This window comes from Protopterus annectens, chromosome 3.part0, assembly GCF_019279795.1.
Source record: "Protopterus annectens isolate FY-2018-M chromosome 3.part0, PAN1.0, whole genome shotgun sequence".
NCBI lineage: Eukaryota > Metazoa > Chordata > Ceratodontiformes > Protopteridae > Protopterus > Protopterus annectens.
Window position 1 is genome coordinate 466,662,218 of NC_056731.1, and position 20,000 is coordinate 466,682,217.

The 20,000-nt window shown below is 41.8% G+C and overlaps 1 protein-coding gene across 5 annotated transcripts in view; it reads right to left on the reverse strand.

Annotated features, from left to right (window-relative positions):
- The window catches only part of HUS1 (HUS1 checkpoint clamp component), a 977,322-nt gene that overhangs the window by 372,068 nt on the left and 585,254 nt on the right, over nt 1–20,000 (reverse strand). For all 5 annotated transcript variants that reach the window (XM_044064892.1, XM_044064889.1, XM_044064888.1 and 2 more), the window contains one exon: nt 14,460–14,534. In XM_044064892.1, the coding sequence (XP_043920827.1) occupies nt 14,460–14,534 (75 nt within the window). The remainder of the gene's footprint in view (nt 1–14,459; nt 14,535–20,000) is intronic.

Sequence of the window (20,000 nt, forward strand, 5' to 3'; positions counted from 1 at the left end):
TTTTTGGGGGGAAAAAAGGTTTGGGGTTGGGGGTTTTGTGAATTTTGCTATTTTGTTACAGCACTGTCCTTTTCTAGATTGATACATAAGGGGGTCTCATACAGAAAGGTTGGGTCTTAGTATGCTTCTGATTCTTCACACAGGTATCCAGATGGCATCTTATAAACACAAAGTTTGAGTTGGCTCCCCCTGTTATTCTTCATTTATGTTGATTATTGACAGATAAAGTAGGTGAAAGTAATCTCTTGCTTGGATGAGCATTTCCTTGGTAGCAGAGATGAGGAGGCAGTCATCTAGGTACAGGAATATCTTGATTCCTCAGGTCCTCATTTGAGAGGCAGGCACTGCCATGAATTTTGTAAACTCCCTGAGGGCTGTGGCGAGATCGAATTGCAAGGTTCAAAACTGATGACTGGTTCTGATGTGGAAACAGAGAAATCTCTTGGACTTCTTTATTGAATTTGATGTGCAAGTAGGTGTTCTGGAGACACACCCAATGAGTACATCCAAGTCTTTCCTTGAAGGCATGGAGGGATAGATTGCACTTAAGTCCCTTCGATTTCTTGGGAACCAACATATCCTTGAACTGGCCTGGAGAGACCTCTTGTATGACTCTTTTGAGTAGAAAGTTTGAGTTCTCTTTTTGTAACATCCTTTTTTGATGGGGTGGGATCTCTAGAATAAGAAAAGATGATAGTTTGAGAAAAGGAAATGAAACATTCTCTGGGTACTATCTCCCTAACCCATTTGTCCTGTGTGAAGGCTACCAATGCAGTCTGGCGCAGGGAGAGATTATCCTGCCTGTCTCCAGAGTTGAACAATTAGGCAAGACCTTATGGACTCCCTTGCTGCTGCCTTCTTTGGAAGGGGCCACAGAATCCCTGATTCTGCATAACTCCTCTGCCTTTAGGTTGGCATCCATTGAAGAACACCCTGCATCCTCCAATGGAGCTCCTGTCATGAAACTGGTTGAAGATTAGCCTGTGAGACATTTTGTACCACTAGTTCTTAGGATCCTTTGGATTCCTCACCAAGAAACTTTGGGGAGCTGTAAGCATTAAAACTCACAGTGAGCAATGTTCTGTCCTCTTGCTCACTGCTTTCCACATTCTCTTTCAGTTTGGGTCTGAAAAGCGAAAACCACTCCAAAGAGGCATTTGTGAAGGATGTCTACTGCTCTAGCCACTCCACTGGCTTTATTATATTAATAAGCACATGGACAGGATGGAAATATTAAGCACAGTACACATTTGTACCCCGAATTGTGTAAGAGTCAGATGTCACTGGTCATCTCAGAAAATCTAGAGTCTGTTCAACTAGATCAAGACAGAATCTGTTCTTATGCATCAGATAATTTATGGCTGTGATGGCAGAGTTAGCAGATTCATAGGCCTGCTTCCCCATTCTTGTCCCTTGCCCTGGAATCAGGGATAGACAGCTGGGTTTTCATTTAAGCCTCCCCCCCAGTTGCACTCTTACAACCATGGAATGAGCAAGAGGGACTCTTGATCTAAAATTATTAGGCCTTGGAAGGTTGCGTATCTTGTCTGGCTTTCTTGGAACGGGCTCAGCTACAATGGATTCTTGTTAGGCCCTTCCCACTACCACGTCAATCATGCGGCAGCCGGAGGTACCCTGCAGGATGTAAAAGGGGCAGTTCAAAAAGACAATCAGAATATCTTCATGGGTGGGGGGTGTCTGTGGGCCAAGTACCCCTCTGTCTCATTAATGCTAGATTTTCCCCAAATATGGACTCCTCTGGAACATACTGTAGAGAGCCCTCTCATTCACAGCGATTTGGATCCTGGGTTGCGGATTTTGTGGGTGACTCAGTGCCTCTTCTTGCATGTGCTCTTCCTTGAAAGCTTGGGTTGGGAGTCTTTCGAGGGAGATGAGTACTGGTTTGACCCTGAAATATATCATTTCCTGTGGCTTTCAATGATGAAACCCATGTTCAGTGTCAAAAATAGTACACTGGTGGTACCAAGGAATGGAGCTAAAAGAGGTGGTACATCTGATTTTCCTCATGTCTTGATACTAAGTTAAATCTCTCTAGGACCTCAAACACCAGTGAAGTGCTGGAAGGTGTCAGCGTAACCAGTACCAAAGTGACCTTCATGCTGCAGGCTTCACTCCAACATCAATAAATGTCCAACACCAAAAGTCATTAACTCCAAAGCTACTCCCAAACCTGAAGCTGGTTTCAGCACTGCAATGTTAAAAGCCAAGGTGTTAAAGAGTGCAAACAGTGCTGACACCACTGAAACCCTCTCAACCCACCCCAACCTCACACAGCCTATTTGTTTTCTTCATGCCAAAGGGGTTGACTTTAAGAGCAGTGGGACCAAGTAAGTTGGTGCCGAAACATCTAATTCTCTCAGAGAGATAGATCTCACTGGAATCACTGTCAGCTCTGAATCTCCCAGTTCCGATGTATAGCACAAGAAGGAGCAGAAAATGCAGGGTTCCGACCTGTCCACCTTAGAGATTGGAATGATTCCCATCTAAATTTTGCTTTAATAAATTTCCTTATGTGACTGAAGCATGCTAAATTGAGGGACTTTTGGGAGGCCTCATTGAATGGGCCAACATGCAAGAGGGGGGCCTGGATTCTATATCGGGACAGCTCCTCTTCTAAGGAAAAGCTCCCAGACTATTTCTTCAGAGAAAAATCCAGGATAACCAACTCAGTAGAGGATTCCTTATGAGTACTTGAAACTCACATCAAGAGCATGTGGATGCTGGTGTCTTCAGAACTGAGTGAGAAGTTAGTGTTCCAGCCTGTGTTGCTTCTTAGAAGAGGAATATTCAAGCAGTTTTGCTCTCCTTTTCTCTTTTTTTCTTCTCTGTCCTATCTTCAAGACTCATCAGAAAGAAGACCCTTTAAAATGATCTTGTTTCGAGGCTCTCCTTGTGTCCTTAACCTGAAGAACATGCAAATATGACACTGCTCCTTTCTATGATTTGGCCCCAGACACACTACACATAAAACATGGGGATCCTAAGGCAGGACCTTGTAGCCACATTTGACACATTTCTTGACACTGGGATATTTTCTATATCTAGTACTATAAAGTATAGTACCACAAAACCTGTATGGAGTTTGCATGTTCTGTCTGTGTCTTCGCGGGGTTTCTGCCACCTCCCAAAAAACATGCTCAAACTCATCCAAGAATGGAATTGTGAGCAACAGCACAGCCTCTAGATATTGCCAATCTGGGAAAGAGTTGCACAGGTCAACAGATTTGGGCATTAACTCTGATGCACGTTTTCCTCTATATAGGAGAACACAGGTCACAGACTGTGTTCCATGTCGGAGCTAACTGCTTGACTGTGTAAACATGTGAATTGGTTGTGCTGACTAATATTGCAAAAATGGGCATAGGCATTTGCCCATGATGAGTTCAGGACCTGGTCTATTTAGAGATATACCAGGGACCTATGCTAATGGTGGTGGTGGTGGGGGTGTACTTGTCCCTAATGGTGAGAGTGTGATAACGATAAAGCCCATCAGCCCTGGGCCAATAAGCTACTGACCAGTCAGTGTCCAGTTTCTGAGTTTGGGTTATCTGAGATAACTGCTTTTTTTTTTTTTTTTTTTTTTTTTTTAAACCTGGAACAGCTCTTTTTGAAAAAGATGGATGTAAGCATGAACTAAGGATTGCTACTGTCAACACAGGTTCACTGACAGAATGCTTGGAAAAGGATGACATGATGGAAAGGAGAAGGCTGGATATCCTGTGTACACAGGATACAAGATGGAAGGGCAGTGCAGCAAAGTTCTTTGGCCTGGGAGTCAGAGTCTACTACTCAGCAGGAGGTCAGCTTGGAAATGTTATGGAAAGTGTCATAAAGGAGAAGCTTCAGAAGACAGTGAGGGATGTCTAAATTAGTGACAGACTCATGGTAGTCAGAGTCCAGTGTAAGGATAGGGCACAATACATAATCTGAGCTTATACCCCAGAGCAGACTTGTGATAGTGAGGAAAAGAGTGCATTCAGAAGCAGTAGCAGGACTTACTAGGTAAAGCAAGACAAAGCAAGTTAGTGTTGATAATGGGTGACCTCAATGCACATAACAGGACAGTCAAAACAGGATACAAGGACTGCCTGGCTCCACATGGGTGCGGAAAAAGTAATGAAAGAGGAGGGGCCATTCTAGACATCTGTCTGGCAAATGGCTTGATAGTAGCAAACACATGGGTCAGCAAGAGAGAGACAGTCAAAAGATCACATACAAGAGTGGCCAACATGTAACTTCGGTAGAATTCCTCCTATAAGGAAAGGGCACTGGGGTAAGATCAATGATCACAAAGTCATTTCTAGTGAAACAATCAACCCACAGCATAAACCACTGATTGTGACAATAAGCTGCTTGCTGTGGTCAGAGAAGGCTCTAAGGTCAACAAAGATTAGGCTGAAGACCTTTTAGATAACTGCAGACAAAAGTTCAAGGAATTAGTCAGGACTTTAGCACCTCATGAAGAAGAGGAAATACGTGCAGTTGAAGAGGAATGGTAGCACCTCAAAACATCATGTGTGAGGACTATAAAACATATATGTGGCCAAGCTATGTATGTGTGGACACATGGCATATAAGGAAAGCTGGTGATGGAATGCAGAAGTCCAGTAAGTCATCAAAAGAAAGTAATAGTGCAGGAAAAAAGTGGGAGTTACAAAAGCTAGACCAGGCTAAAAAGGAATACTGGTTAGCTAACAAAGAGGCTAAGAGAGGCATTGCAATACCAAATAAAGGTTAGAGGCAATCTACCAGCTTCTATAAAGTGACTCAGTAGATGGCACAAAGGAAACTCTATCAAGTCGCAAGGCAAAGACAGAAAGATAAAGAAAATGGACACTCTTCATAAGGGATTACAGCAATAGCCTGCTCACGAGTCCATGGGATGTCAAAGGCAGATGGAAAGATTAATTCCAGCAGCTCCTGAATAAAGAAAACCTCACATAAGCTGTACTGTCCTAGACACAGCCTACAATGAAAGACGAAGAGCAGCCTACCCTGAAAGAAGAAAGAATAGCACTGTGACTATGTGAGGTATTGCCAGGTATACCAGGAGAAGTAGGCCAGTGAATGTGTAACATATGCCAGTATAGCTAACTGGAGTTTTTTAAAGAATTATATTTCATTTGTACATCAAACTGATTTGTACAGATGCTTGTTGGAAATGTATTTGTAAAGCTGCTTGTGTTAAAAATATACCAACAGTGTGTCCTGCTTGACAGAAAAAGAAATACACTTGTATGTCAGACTGTAACAGATGATACTGGAAGAGAAAAGGTTAAGCTCAGCTCCAGCTAACTTTGAAAAATAGTAAGAAATTAAATCACTTAATTTAAGCCATAAAGATTGTATCTTACAGTTCTGTTTGCAGCCAGAAGTGAAATGCCTGTGCCAGAGAATGGTTTATTAGCTCTTGTGGGAAGAATGGAAGTGTTTTATTGCTTTATTACTTCCAGAAGATGCAACAGATCTTAGCAAAGCTCTGTGTGTATATTATGGGAACCAGAAGTCAGATAACCAGATGTGTGCAATGTCATTCTGAAATGATGTTTTAATACTAGATGAGACTGACATCTCGGAGCAGTCTGTTTTTGGAACCTGACAAAGAAGGACCCCTCACTTACTTCATCTTGCCTTGCTCTAGTAAGTGACCAGGGAATAGCAATTCTTTAGATCAGTTAGGAAGATATAGTGAGATTTAAATACTGCTTTTCTTGATCTGTGTGAATCTATTCATCTGTGTTATTTTAATATTTTCTGTGATTGAAACTCTGGGTGTTTATTGTAAAGAGATATTCCATATTTTCATGTTTTTTATTAAATATATTTAAACTTTTCATTGTAACTGGTCCTTTGGAGAATATTTTAACCTTTGAGAGTACTCATATCTATTTGGTGACTCTGTGGCCACTCCTGAAAGCCTTACTGCACTGGTCAAAACTACCATTGGTATTAATATAGAGTAGCTGGCTTTGGAGTGTCTGGTGGCAGTGTAACTACCTTATAGGCTGGGCAGAAGGGGGCATAGCTAGTAAATCTGTGACAGCCTTTCTCATGTGTGTGTGTGTGTGTGTGTGTGTGTGTGTGTGTGTGAATCAAATCTCAGAGTGTGTGTGTCAGCTACTTGGAGCAGGGACATAAAGCCCTTGTTTCATAGAGAGGGTGCTGGAGGACGTGGCTTGGATACTCGCCTAAGGACTCAACTCTGCAAGCTGTGCCAGTGGGGAGTCCTTTTGGGGACCTGGAGGGAGACAGAGAGAAAGACAGACCCCAGACTGTGTTCCCTCCCTGTGTGCTCTTAAGGGAAAATGTGCTTGATGCAGAGAGCTGCATCTGGAAATACTGTGTGCATCTATTTTTGTTCCAAGTGAACCTCCCTCTCCAGTGTCAGTAGTGAGGATTCAGGCTCCTTGATCACTGGCCTAGAGGGGGGACGTCACAAGCACTAAGGAAAATGAAGTCAGAAAAAGCAGCAGGCTCAGATGAAGTCAAAAAAGATATGATCAAGATGTTTTGTGACATAGGGGAGAAATGGCTCCTGAGGGTACTCATAGCAGTAGGGAGTGAAAGGTGCATCCCAGATAACTAGAGAATAAGCATACTAGTGCTAGTGTTCAAGAACAAAGGGGGCTTGTACAACTGTAGTCAGTACATATTAAAGTCCTGTTACACTGATGAAAGTTCAGGAGAGGTTGGTTAAAAAAAGAATATGCAGATTAGCAGAAAGTAAGATGGGATAGGAGCAGCTTAGATTCAGACCAAGATGCAGCACAACCAACTAGATATTTGCAGTGAGACAGTTGAGGAGGAGCTATAGGTGAGGAAAGAGTCCAACTGGACATGCAAAATGCATATGACAAGAAAGCTGATTTGGGCTGTCCTGAGATGGTTTGAAGACCCAGAAACAGTGGTAGAATTAGTCCAAGCTATGTACAAGGACCCAGTGACTCAAGTATGAACAGTGTTCAGTCTCACTGAGTTCCAAGTGGAAGTGGGTGTACATCATGATTCAGCTCTGACCCTCTGTTGTTCATAATGGTGAAGGACTACATTAGCAAACAGGTCAGATGGAAAAGATCAACAAATTTGCTGAATGCAGATGATGTTGCATTACAGGCAGACTCTGAGCAAGAACTTCAACAAAGGATAGGGGGAATGGAGTACAAAACTGAAGGCACACAGGATGAAACTGAGTAAAGATAAGACAGTTGTAATGGCCACAGATGGGGGAAATCCGATGAAGCTGAGGACTGACATAGAAGGAAAAATGCTGGAACAGGTTAAGAGCTTCAATTATCTGGGAGAGATGGTTGAGGAGAAGGGAAGTCTAAATAAGGAAGTCAAGGCTAGGATCAGAGGGGCTGCAGACAACTAGCACAGAGTATCAGGGGTAATGTATGACAGAAGAATGCCAAAGAAGGTAAAAAGTAATGTGCATCAAACACTGGTGTGAACAGTACTACTATATGGTACAGAAACCTGGGCAGCAAAAGCGGAGCAGTTGTGGAAGTTAGAGGTGATGCAGACAGGTGGTAGGATGCACACTGTAGATCAGATAAAGAAATGAAGACAGCAGAGTAGAAGCCAAAGTAGCTGCAAATGCAGAGAAAGTCAAAGCAAACAGATTATTGTGGTTCAAGCACATGTGCAGAAGACAATCTGGTGAAGTAGATTTGGAACAGACAATGAGAAGGCAAAAGGAAACAAGGTCATCCAGAATGAAAAGGATTCTGTAAGAAGGTAGGACAGTGGCACTGAAATGAGACAGATGGCAACAGTTGACACTACATCCTGACCCCATGTAGAAAAGGGGATTGTTGATGATGATGAAGAGGAGTAGTACAAAGCACAACCAGAAAAAAATAGTATAGCAGAAATAAGACAATGACTTCTCTAAACAATCCTAGTTTTACAAAATTTTACTGCTAGCATTATTTCTCTTCTTTCTAATTTTTTTTTTTTTTGGTTTGTTTGTTTTATGACCACCACATGACCCGCAAGCTAACACAAAAGGAAGAGGGGAGGAAAAGAAGGAAAAAGGCAATCTCTTGAACAGGAGGGATATGCAGACAATAAGAAGTTAAATACATCTGAAGATAAGCAGTTGCACTAGCTAATGCTAAAGAACCAATAGGGAAAAAATAGCATTTACTTCTCTGAAGCCTATGAAGATTGCTACCACAACTAAGGTGGCAAATGAGATCTGAGGTAACAGAGAGTAGTGATGCAATGGGGATGTGCTGAAGCAGTGTGAGGAAAGCAGTTTGCTGTGTTGGCACCTAGTAGCAAACCATTCCCATACAGATAAGTGGACAGACTGGATAATCTACGATCTCTAGTTTTTGCTAGTGAAAGATACTATACCTTTAGACTGGAATGCTGTCTTGGGGGTGGCAGACTTACTTCTAGGAGGGTAAAGAAATGGAAGGCTAAGGGACTAGGCACACTTAGTGTGGATGTGATGCCACAACATATACTGGCAAAGGTCATATGCATGCCACAACACTGCCTCCAGCACAGGCGCATCTGACAAAATAACCAGATTGGAGAGGAAGGGATGATAATCCCTGCCACAGATCCACAGTGGAAGGCCACAGTGTTAGATAACAATGTCATTAATCAGTAGAAAATTACATGAAAAAATCAGTGAATCAGTATTAATTCCAAAACACCAAAGAGCAGAAAAAACAAGCCAGGTAAAAAAAAATTAAATTATACAGCAAAACAGCTCAGAGTATGCGGATAACAAACTAACAAGCTTTCACGCAAAGTACAGTTGTGTACACTTACCATAAAAGTAGATGTTCGAGTATATTCACTGTTGCAGTCATCACATTTGGGTTATCTGCCTGCAGGTAGCTCTCAGTCGGCCTGAATATCAGAGTCTTGGGATTTCTGCATCAGATGCTGTTGCTTCTTCCATAACGTCAGGTCGTCAGGAGTATAAAACATGCAGCCGACACCATTACATCAGTTTTTCTTGCCCAAGATGTCATGAGCCCCCAAAATAGGAAGCAATTACATGGTATGGAACACCCTCAGCAAAAAGCAAATACCAATGATATAAGATATACCAAACAAAAAAAGATAGGTAGAAGTAAAGAGAAGAAGTCGGGGGGCTGGAGGGAGGGTAACCAGGACTGCAACAGTGAATACACTCGAACATCTACATTTATGGTAAGTGTACACAGCAGTACTATGTTCTCCTTGTTTCTCTGTTGCAGTCATCATATTTGGGTTGATTCCCAAAGCTGAGGATGGGTGGAGGTAGTTAAGAAGCATTAGGGCTGGCAATCAAGCCCTGTAAGACTGCTGTGGCAAATCCAACTCTGGATTTAGAAAAGATAGGTAAGTGGTAATGCTTGGTGAAAGTGTGTACAGAGCTACAGGTTGCAGAAAAGCTGTAGAGGTTGATGTAGCCCTAGTGAAATGTGTTCTGATCCCCTGTGGGGTAGGTTTCCCATGGTGTTTGTAGCAGAAATGGATGCGGTGTGCTATCCATTTAGAAATGGTTTGCTTTGAAATGGCCTTGCCCTCTGCTCCTGCAGCAAAGCTGACTAGCTGCTGGTCAGATTTTCTGAAAGGCTTAGTCCTGTCCAGATAGAACCTAAGCTGCCTGTGTACGTCCAGGGAGTGCAAGATCCTTTCCCATTTATTATGAGGGTTAGGGAAAAAAGTTGTCAAATGAATGGATTGGTTTAAAGCCACACTAGATACCACCTTGGGCATAAAGGATGGGTTAGTCCTGAGGGAAACCCTGTCCAAATGGAAGATAATGAGGGGCTCCATGGCCATAAGGGCCTGCAATTCAGACACTCTTCTTGCTGAAGTGATGGCTAGAAGTGAAGCGGTTTTCCATGAGAGAAATTTTAATTCTGCTGTAGCAACAGGTTCAAAGGGTGGAAGCATGAGCTTTTCCAATACAAAGTTAAGGTCCCAGGCTGGAGTGGGAGCTCTCCTGGGGGGTCTTACATTTTTGGCTCCTCTCAGGAACTGTTTGACCAGAGGATACGGGAAGAGGGGTGGGCTCAGTATTATAATGAGCTGAGATGGCAGAGGCATGAGTCTTAATTGAAGAGAAGGATAGGCCTTTGTGGGGCATTTCTGTTAAGTAATCTAGTATAGGAGGTAAGCTGGGCACAGTTATGTCCATTCCCTGAGATTGGCTCCAGGGACAGTATCTTTTCCACTTTTCCGAATAGGATTTTCTAGTATTAGGCCTCCTTGCCTCCAGAATGACATCCAGCACCTGCTTATTGAGGGTTGCTGGTGATGAGTTCAGGGGATGAGCCAGGCTGATAGGTTCATGGTCTGTAGCTGAGGGTGCAAAATCTAGCCCTCCTGCTGGGACAGCAGAGAAGGGGTCTGAGGCAGGAGCCATGGTGTCACTATTGTCAGACTATGCAAAAGAGGGTACCAGTGCTGGCGTGGCCAGTCTGGTGCAATCAGGATTGTCTTTGGCTTGTCCTGTTTGATCTTTAGCAGAACCTTCAAGAGGAGGGGCAGAGGGGGAAGGCATAAATTGAGAGGCTTTCCCAGGTAAAGAACAGGGCATCCACCTTCCAAGTTTGGCTGTCGGGAGTTCTGGTCCAATATTTGCTCAACTGATAGTTCTGAGAGGAAGCAAAGAGGTCCACCTCTGGTGTCCCCCCACCTGTTCCTAAAAAGCTTGAGTATTTTGGGTTCCTGTTTCCACTCGTGTGGGTCCATGATATTTCTGCTTAAGTCGTCTACCAGCGAATTTAGTTTGTCTGGCAGGAATTGAGCTTGCAGGTGCACTTGGTAGCTCAAGGCTGTGTTCCACAGAACCATGGCTAATCTGCAGAGTGGGTAGGAATGGGTTCCTCTCTGCTTATGTACCACATAACTGTGGCGTTGTCTGCCTTTACCAATAGATGTCTTGGAAGAATAAGGCATTTGAAGGCTGTCAGACCATTCTGTACAGCTAACTTTTCTTTTTGATTGATATGCAGGTACATTTGCTTTGGGCTCCATTTGCCTTGAATGCATTGTCCTGCCATGTGAGCTCCCTATGCATAGTCTGATGCATGGTGTTGTTAGGGTTTGGGCAGCAGGGGGTTGAGTGAAAGGGAGTCCCTTGTTTTGGTAGCAGGCCTCTGCCCACCAAAGAAATTCTATCCTTAGGCAAGGAATGATAGGAATCATTGTATCCAGGGTCCTGAGAATGTTGACACCAGAGACTTTTTAAGTACCACTTAAGTTTCCTCATATGCAGTCTTGCATATGGAATTAGTAGAATGCAAGAGGCCATGAACCCTAGGGCTTGCAGTATTTTTCTTGCAGATAGCTGGGTTTTGGTGGCCAGTAGATTGATGTAGTTTGTCAAATAAACTTGTTTCTCTGGAGTGAGGAATGCCATCTGGGAAGTTCAAGCTTGCTCCCAGGAATACAGTCTAATAGCTGTGTACCAGATGTGATTTATTTTCGTTGATGGTGTACCCCAGTGAAGTCAGAAATCTCTTTACAAATGTCAGGTGCTGTAGTAGCAATTCCTGACTGCCTGCCTGAATCAGTCAATCGTCCAAGTATGGGTAAATTTGAATTGCTCTCTGCCTGTAATATGCAATGGCTGGAGCTAGGCATTTTGTGAATACCCTGGGCACAGTAGATAAGCCAAAGGGAAGTGCAGAGAACTGATGGCGCATACAGCCTGCTCTGAAACGTAGGTATTTCCTGCAAGATTCCCTCATGGGGATGTACAGATAAGCTTCTTTTAAGTCTAGGGTTGCTTGCCAGGAGTCCTTGGCTAGCATAGGAAGCAGCTGTTAGAGAGTAAGCATTTTGAATTTTGGAACCACCAGAAAGGTGTTGAGAATAGACAGATCCAGGATAGGATGCCAAGAGTTTTCTTTTCTGCATACCAGAAACAGTCTGAAATAAAAGCCTTGTCCCCTTTGTTCAGCTGGGACAGGTTGAATAGCCTTGATACTGAGAAGCGAAAGTACTTGTTTTTGGGCTTCTGCCCACTGGTTTGGGGGGAGGTCTGGCTATCCGCTTGAGGTTGGGAGTGAGTGGAATCTGTATCCCTTGGAAACAATGTTTAAAAACCATCTGTCCTGGGTAATGTACTCCCAGTTTTTGGCATGCAGGGCAAGTTTCCCTCCTAAAGGTGCAAAGCTTGGAAGAGTTAAGGATAAGCCATTGAGATTTTACTATAGGATGGTGACTTACTACTCCCTGTTTTGGAGGTGGGAGCACTCCATTGCTTAGATCTGTGCATACCCACCCTGTGACTGCAGTCTTGTTGGTCTGCTGCCCTGGGTTTGGACTGAGAAGGTATGGGAGGGACTGGAAAAGACGAGTTTTTAGATGGCCAATGCCTACTGAATCTAGGTGGCTTATTTGTAAGAAATCTTTAACAGTTTGCATAGATTTGACTTTTTCTGCCATCCTTTTGAGGACTTCTTCTGATTTGTTGCCAAATAGATGCTCTTGGTTTAATTGTGCACAGAGTAATTTTGCTTTACCATGGTCTGGCAAGGTTTGTTCCTTAAGCCAAGCATGCCTTCTAAGAACAGACCCAGTGACAGCAGCCCTGCAAGATGCTTCTAAAGCATCAAAACTACATTGCAAAGTATGTTTACCAACTTGGTTATCAGAATGCATTAACTCTTGTAAATCTTTATGTTCTGCACAATCAGGAATCAACATAATTTTCTGTTTAATTAGTTCCACAATACGTTTCTGATACTTTAACATATGAAACTGGCAATTTAAAGCCCTGATGGCAAGAGTAGCAGAGGTGTATACCTTTTTACCCCTTTATGTCTAAAGTCCTAGAATCCCTGTCTGAAGGGGTACAATTTTTGGCCGTTGTACCCTTAATGCCTTTAGGCCCCTGGGAAATGGTCTCTGGATCTGCAGCAGGATTCTTAAAGAGGAATTTGTGGGAGTCAGGTACTCTATAGTACCGGTCAGGTTTCCTGGGAGCTGGAGGCAAAATATCAGGGGTAAGGATGGATTCCAAGAAGACATCATCTACAATTTCCAGAACAGGAGGGATAGCTACAGGTATGTGCTGAGGCAAGTTTAAAAATTCCCTGAGTCTCTTTTTGGAGTGAGAGTAGTCCTGGTTCTCCCAGCGGAAATGTTCTCTAAGGGTATGCAGAGTTTCATCAAAAGAAAAATTTTCTGGTGGGGAAGCAGAGGGAATGGAATCCTCTGCATCAGAATCCTTATAGGTAAAGGTATGTCCTGGTAATCAGAAGGGTCAGAGTTTTCAGACTCCTGATCTGAAGAATCAGAAGGAAAATCAGTTCTTGGTCTTTTTGAGGGGGAAGGCTGACTTCCCCTAATTAAAGTAATAAGGTCTTCAGCCATTCTAAGCATTTGTTTTTGTGGCATGTGGGCCTGAGAATGTGCTTTGGTCATCTGCTTCCTAAGCATAGTGCGAACTCTAGGCCTGAGAAATTTGGTATTTTTGGTTTGAAACAAAATCGTCGGCTTAATATGAAAATCGGAAGGCCTGAATAAACCCGCAGAAGCCAGTGCCTGCATAGCGGCTCCGGACCCATCCAAGGTAGAGACATCCGCAGGTTCCATAGTCGAAGAATCATCTTGCAACATACCGGACTCAGAATGGATCTCGGTAGAGGCCTGCAAATCTGTAGAAGCGGGTATCAGGGGCTGTGAAAGCACCTCACTGAGTACCGACGAACTGGCAAATAGCTTAATGGTAGCATCGTCGGTAGTTTTGGACCTATGCGGTCTGTCTCTGTCTTTATCCTTACGTTTTTTCGGAAGATCGGTAGTCGGATGGCTTATCGAAGCCATTTCGGAATACGGAGATTGAGAGCAAAAGAATTTAGTGACAAAAATAGCCAGACGACGAATAGTTTAGGCATTGAACAAGGCACAAAACTGACAGCGTCATGGTCTAGGCCTAAACAGGCGACGCAGTAAGAATGAAAATCTCTGTGAGGTATTTGCTTTCCACAGGCAAGACAATTATTAATTTTTTTCTGACATCGGTTAGAGCAAGAAAAAAGGATCCCAACGGGGTACTTATCTTTTAGAAGACTTCAGGTCTGAAAATCGAAACACGGAAATTTCAGGAGACGGTCGACCGGCACTTGCGAACTGCTTCTGCTTCAGGCACCACACGGCAAGAAAGACTGATGTACTGGCGTCAGCTGCATGTTTTATACCCCTGACTACCTTACGTCATGGAAGAAGCGACAGCATCCAGTGCAGAAATTCCAAGACTCTGGTATTCAGCCCTCAGGCTACCTGCAGGTAGATAACCCAAATGTGATGACTGCAACAGTGAAACACGAAGAACATCGGTACTTCATCAGATTTTAACATGCTAATGTTTGCCTTCCATGGTACTTTGAGCTGCTTTTTGTCTTATGAATCAACATTAATTACAAGATCAAAACAGAAAAATCTTTCCAATGAGACACTTTGCATAAACTTACTACAAAGTTGCTAAGGTTCTTCATTCTCTCCACAACACTTTTTATAGTCTTCAGTGGAGGCAAATAAATGCTAACCTGCAAAAACACAAATATGAAATTAAATATTCATATCAACATGTCAACGTACACCAAATGCAGAGAAGACATTTATAAACCACTTCCCCTCACATCACACCAAGAAAGTTTCTCTGTTTTTGACCCTACATATATTTATTATTTATGTATTGCACTTTTGCCATTATTGCGCGAAGTTCATTCACAGAAAAGACATGGGACGTAAAGCTACAAAGTGAATAGTAAACATTTTACAACAAGCACAGGCTTAAAAACTGTGAGCCAACACAGATGTCCTAGACAGTAATATGTTTTTTTCTTATTAGAAGTGAAAAAAAAAAATCAGGGATGACAGCAGATCAATTTACTAACACGAATGATTCAGTGAAACAATGCAAGTTTACACAGTTCATACAGTGAATATAAAAGTGCAACCTTAAAAGGCAATCCTGTGTTACTCGTACTGTAAATGTAAAACTAACTAAGCAAAACAAGTATAACATCTTGTACAATGTAATTCTGCAAATACAGATTATTCTGTATATACAAATACATCCACCTGATATGGAAATGTAGGAGTGAAGTTGTACAAAAAAGATAATAGGAGGAAATTAAAATCAAGGAAAGATTGGGGGGGGGTGGAAAAGAGAAGGGGGTAAAGGAAAGAAAACAAGAATATAAAGAGGACATAAAAGGTGGATAGAGGATACCAAGAAAAGCTAGGCATCAAGATTATTCAGATGAAGATTTGCTAGTCTTTGTGTGTAAGTGGCACTTGTGTCATCATATATAGGTGATCTCAGATGAGCCACAGCTGGTACAGGTGTAAGGGTACAGCAGTAGTAGTTTTAGAGCAGAATGAACTTCAGAAATACATTCATGCTAAGCACGACTGGAAGCAAACTATTTTATTCTATTTTCCATGCAGTGAGTGGTTCAAAGGCCTACCAGCAGTCATTGTCCAACCAGTCTATGGGGTGCATAACAATAAAGAAAATGATGACGTAAGTGAACTAAAAGGTGCATGTTGGTAAAGGAACTTTGACAGGACAGGTGATGACAGACAGCCTACTGACTTCAAAAACAGACAGTGCAACTACTAGTGCTAGAATCACTGGCAAAACAAGTAATGTGATTAAATAAAGGGAGAAATATAGCCTATGCTATTTTCAGAATGAGTAAGCAGTAAGACTTTTTCTCAGTGAGCTAGCTTGTTGGGTTTCAGTGGCAGCATGCTGCTGATATGAGTGCTTCTGTCATCTCTGAATTCTGCTTCTTTTTCTGTCCTTATCACTGCTCAGACTTGATCATCCTCTTGTACACTAGGGCCATGAAAAGCTTAAAACCAGAGGAGTGGGTTAAGCTTTTATATGGGGCTCGGAGTCAGTGAGGAGAAGGAGGATTTTGTAGCGCTACAATTGCTGACACCAGAAGGTGCAGTCAAGTTCCAGCTTACTTCCCTGGCAAATGAGATGATGTATCCAGGCCGTAAAATGTGTGTGGCAAGGGAGTGGCCCTCTGATAAGTTGTGATATGCTCCCTTTTATAGCTTTGTCCATCTTGTTACTGGCTTATGCCTTTCTATAATGGTACTAGTCTCCACTCGTGTCACTATCAAAGGTGCACCACAATCACACCATGACCACTCCCATCTAAACAGAGGTGAACAGATATTGCTTCACCATTTCTCTCCAATCCAAGGGACATAGTCGGGCCTTCATCTCTGTGTTCTGAGTTGCTGACGACAATGATTTTTAATACATAAAAGCCATAACTGTAAGGGATCCAGAAGTAACACACTAGAGTACAAATAACTTTTTAGTTAGTGCTTTTGACTCTATACTATCAGAAGGCTTCTTCAAAATGAACAAACTAGGTAAAAATCATTCACTATACACACCAGTTGTTTTGCATCATCTGACTTTTGCATGTAATATAAATGAAAGTCACACAGAAAATGAAAAATGCATTGTCCAGAAAATTACTTACTGACACCTGGAAAAGTGTCTTGAACTCGTAACTGCTACTGTAAGTTTTTAACCTCTAGAAAGATGTCCATATCAATGCCTCTTGCACTAATCTGAATGTGATCTGTTACAAAAAATGTAAACTTTCAGAAACGTTTGCACGCCAGGGTAAGTTAAATACAAGTCATTCATTGAATCCTTTTGTCTGATAAGTAGACACTTGTAAAGTCATTGTGAAATCTTGCAACTCATTATATCTGTATAAACCACTCCTTGAAAACTACAGTCATGGTGTGCCTTTAAGACAATGGTGCCATTTAAATGGCCAAATTGTGCTGAGACTGGATTACTCTGTACCACTGATTTTTCATTATGTAAGAAAAATCAAAAAGTATTCAGAAGAAATTAGGTGCACAGTCCTATCAAGCTACAAAAAACATTGCCAGCTTATTCGTTTACAAAAACAATGACAGTTGAGACAGGGATAGAGTCACACTGCAACACAGATGTGGGTTCAGGTGCAGAAAGCGAGCTGGGAAAAGAATAATGGAGCAATATTCATTCACCTTCTTCTTGGGGGGAGGGGGACAGGGAGGAAGCATGTTTTTGGAAGTACATTCCATCCAGGATACCTGATGGAGACTGAAGGGGAGGTGTCTCCCTTGCAAGGAGAGGGCAGGGTATTCTGTGGGTTACATCATCCACAAAAGCAAGTGACCATTCCTGTGTGGCACACATTGCATATCCATCTTCTGAGAACGATCAGAATGTGCACCTGCAGAATGTGTTGGAGCAGAAAGGAGAAGTCCCCTGATGGCTGGTTGGATGTCATCCCTGCCACAGCTAAAGAGCACTGAAGAATCAGAAGGCTGACAGGTATGGGGAGCATGCAAGTCATGCAAGAAATGTTGTTTATGTGGGTGTAGGTGTACATTTATTCATAAAAGACCGTTCAAGAATCAGAATGATGTGCGTGTGTGTGTGTACATATATATATATATATATATATATATACATACATACATATAAAGTAGGAAACACCAAATAAACCCAGTTATGACATACTAAACACTGACTTATTTACATTGAAACTGCAGATGCAAAAAAGCAGGTATGCATCAGTTTTTGAAGGTGGGTAAGCCCCTCTGCACCTGCCCTTGCTAATTACACATAATAACTCTGAAATTGCACAAACAAGGGGTGAGGTCATATTCCCCAACCCTAGGAATTGTTCGATCTCAGACACCTGTCGACCAGCGGTTTAGCTGATCATAAACATTCGACTAAACAGCTATCGAACAAATGCACATTCGACCATAAGAACAGTATATATTATATATGTATACATATATATATATATATATATATATATATATATATATATATATATGTTAGGGTCTACATTACCAGATCGAAACTTTAGTTAGTCCAACAACTAAAGACTGATCTGGTAATATCAAAATCCAAAAACTGTGAACAGCCAATTTCACCCAGGGAAAGAATTCCCTTGGCCACTTGAAGAAAAAAAAAACTTTTAAAGCCAAATCAAGTGGGGGGCTGTGCCCCTCACACCTCCCCTAACTAAATATACCAACTCCGAGATCGCTCTCTCTCTCTTATATATATATATATATATATATATATATATATACATACACACATCTATATCTCAAAAACACAACAGCAGGAATACATCGCCACTAAAATTCAGTCCAGTTCAATGTTTTTTTTCTTCTCACAGTTATTAATGGATAACAACTTTAAACAGGATGCAGATAATAATTAGATACAGTGTAGTGATTCATCCAAGTCTACACTGTATACTACACTATAAAAAGTGCATTTCTTAATCTGCCTCCATCTCAAAATGCACACATTGTTGTCTTAAGAAAATCATGTCAAATGCTCATTCAAGAAGTGATCATAAATGCAAACAGTCATGACAGCCAATTGGAAAGCACAGGCATTCTTCCATTCATGAAAATTAATAGACAATTTATAGGTAAGAAAAAAAAAAATCTTTTTAAATAGGTGTGCAAGTTTTAGACATTTGATGATGTACTCATTTCTCAAAGCACTATTACTTTGTTAAAATTAAACAGCCGTTTCAAAGATGAACGTATTTGTTACACTCTATTAGGACTGAATGAGTAGATGTTAAGACATGAGAAACATGTAAAACTATGGCAACTGCATTTATTTAATTAGTTTTACTGTATTACAGTTGATTTTCATGCCGAATTTAGCAAAATTATTCTTTTTGTTGATGTGGTCAGTAATAGTAGACAGCTACTGTTTCAAATATTTGTCATAAGGATCATAAACTATGCCTAATACGATGTGTTACTGCAGGAGTGTAGGTTTAATTAAAGCATACACTGTATTAATAGTCTTACAGAGATGATTCTGTTCTGTTGAAAAACATTAACAATACTGCCATTTCTGGGAATGGAACAACAAGACAGTGCTATTAAAATGATTTTGTAGGTTCACAGCAAATATCGTTTTGGCTGGCTTAGTCATAGGTTCATAGGAGGTTACTAGGCTATTGACCCAGGGTCATTTTAAGCCTAGCCTATTAAACCCATTATATTTCAAGAGAAAAAGTATAGTCAATGCCTAAGATTATTATTAATAATGACTGCCCATGTCCAAGAAGGATGTGGGAGCTATTCCTGCTGAAACTTTGTGGTTTCCCATCTTCATCCAGGCTTCTTTTGAACAGAGTCATAGAAGTGCACTGCTTAACATGAATTGGTAGCCTATTCCAGAGAAGTGGCAACTTCTGTGAGATGAATTTGTCTCTCCTGAATGTCCTACTTAAAGCGCAGGCCAGATTTAGGTCCTATTTGACTTGTGGATGTGCAGCAACTTCATCAGGTTGGGGTCTGAGATTGCTCTGTAAGCCAGACACAAGTCTCCCCTAAGCAGCCTATATGCTACTGAGTACAGTGACAAAGACTTCAGTCTATTTGTGTAAGGCATGTGCTAAAGACCCTGGATCTTCTTAGTTAAAAATCTTTGGAGTCTCTCCAGTTGCTGCAGCTGCCTGGCACAGTACATACCAAAAGGGAAGGTATACTCAACTATGGGCCTGATAAGGGAGGAGTAGAGGGGGGGGGGGGTTATAACTTCTTTTGTTCTCGAGGCTATGCCTTTGCTAATCAAATGTGATGTAAAATGCCTTTCTTACTACAGTGGACACATGGTGGTCAAACTTTAGGTCACTGTCTACTTGTGTGCCCAAATCCCTCACTACAGTGTTCATACTTAATGTTTTGTTGTTTATTTGACAGTTAGTAGGGACATTTCTTTTACTGAAGGGGATGATTATGCATTTTTTGCATTTAGTTTGAGTCCATGGCTTTGGCACCAATTGTTGGTCTATGTAAGCCCCTCTTGGAGTACAGTGACATCATCTGGGGAGTCAATGATCATAACAGCACCCCCCCCTCGCAAGTACGGTAAGTGCAAAGGCCCAATAAACGTCATGAAAAAGCCAAAAAAGGGGCCAGCACAG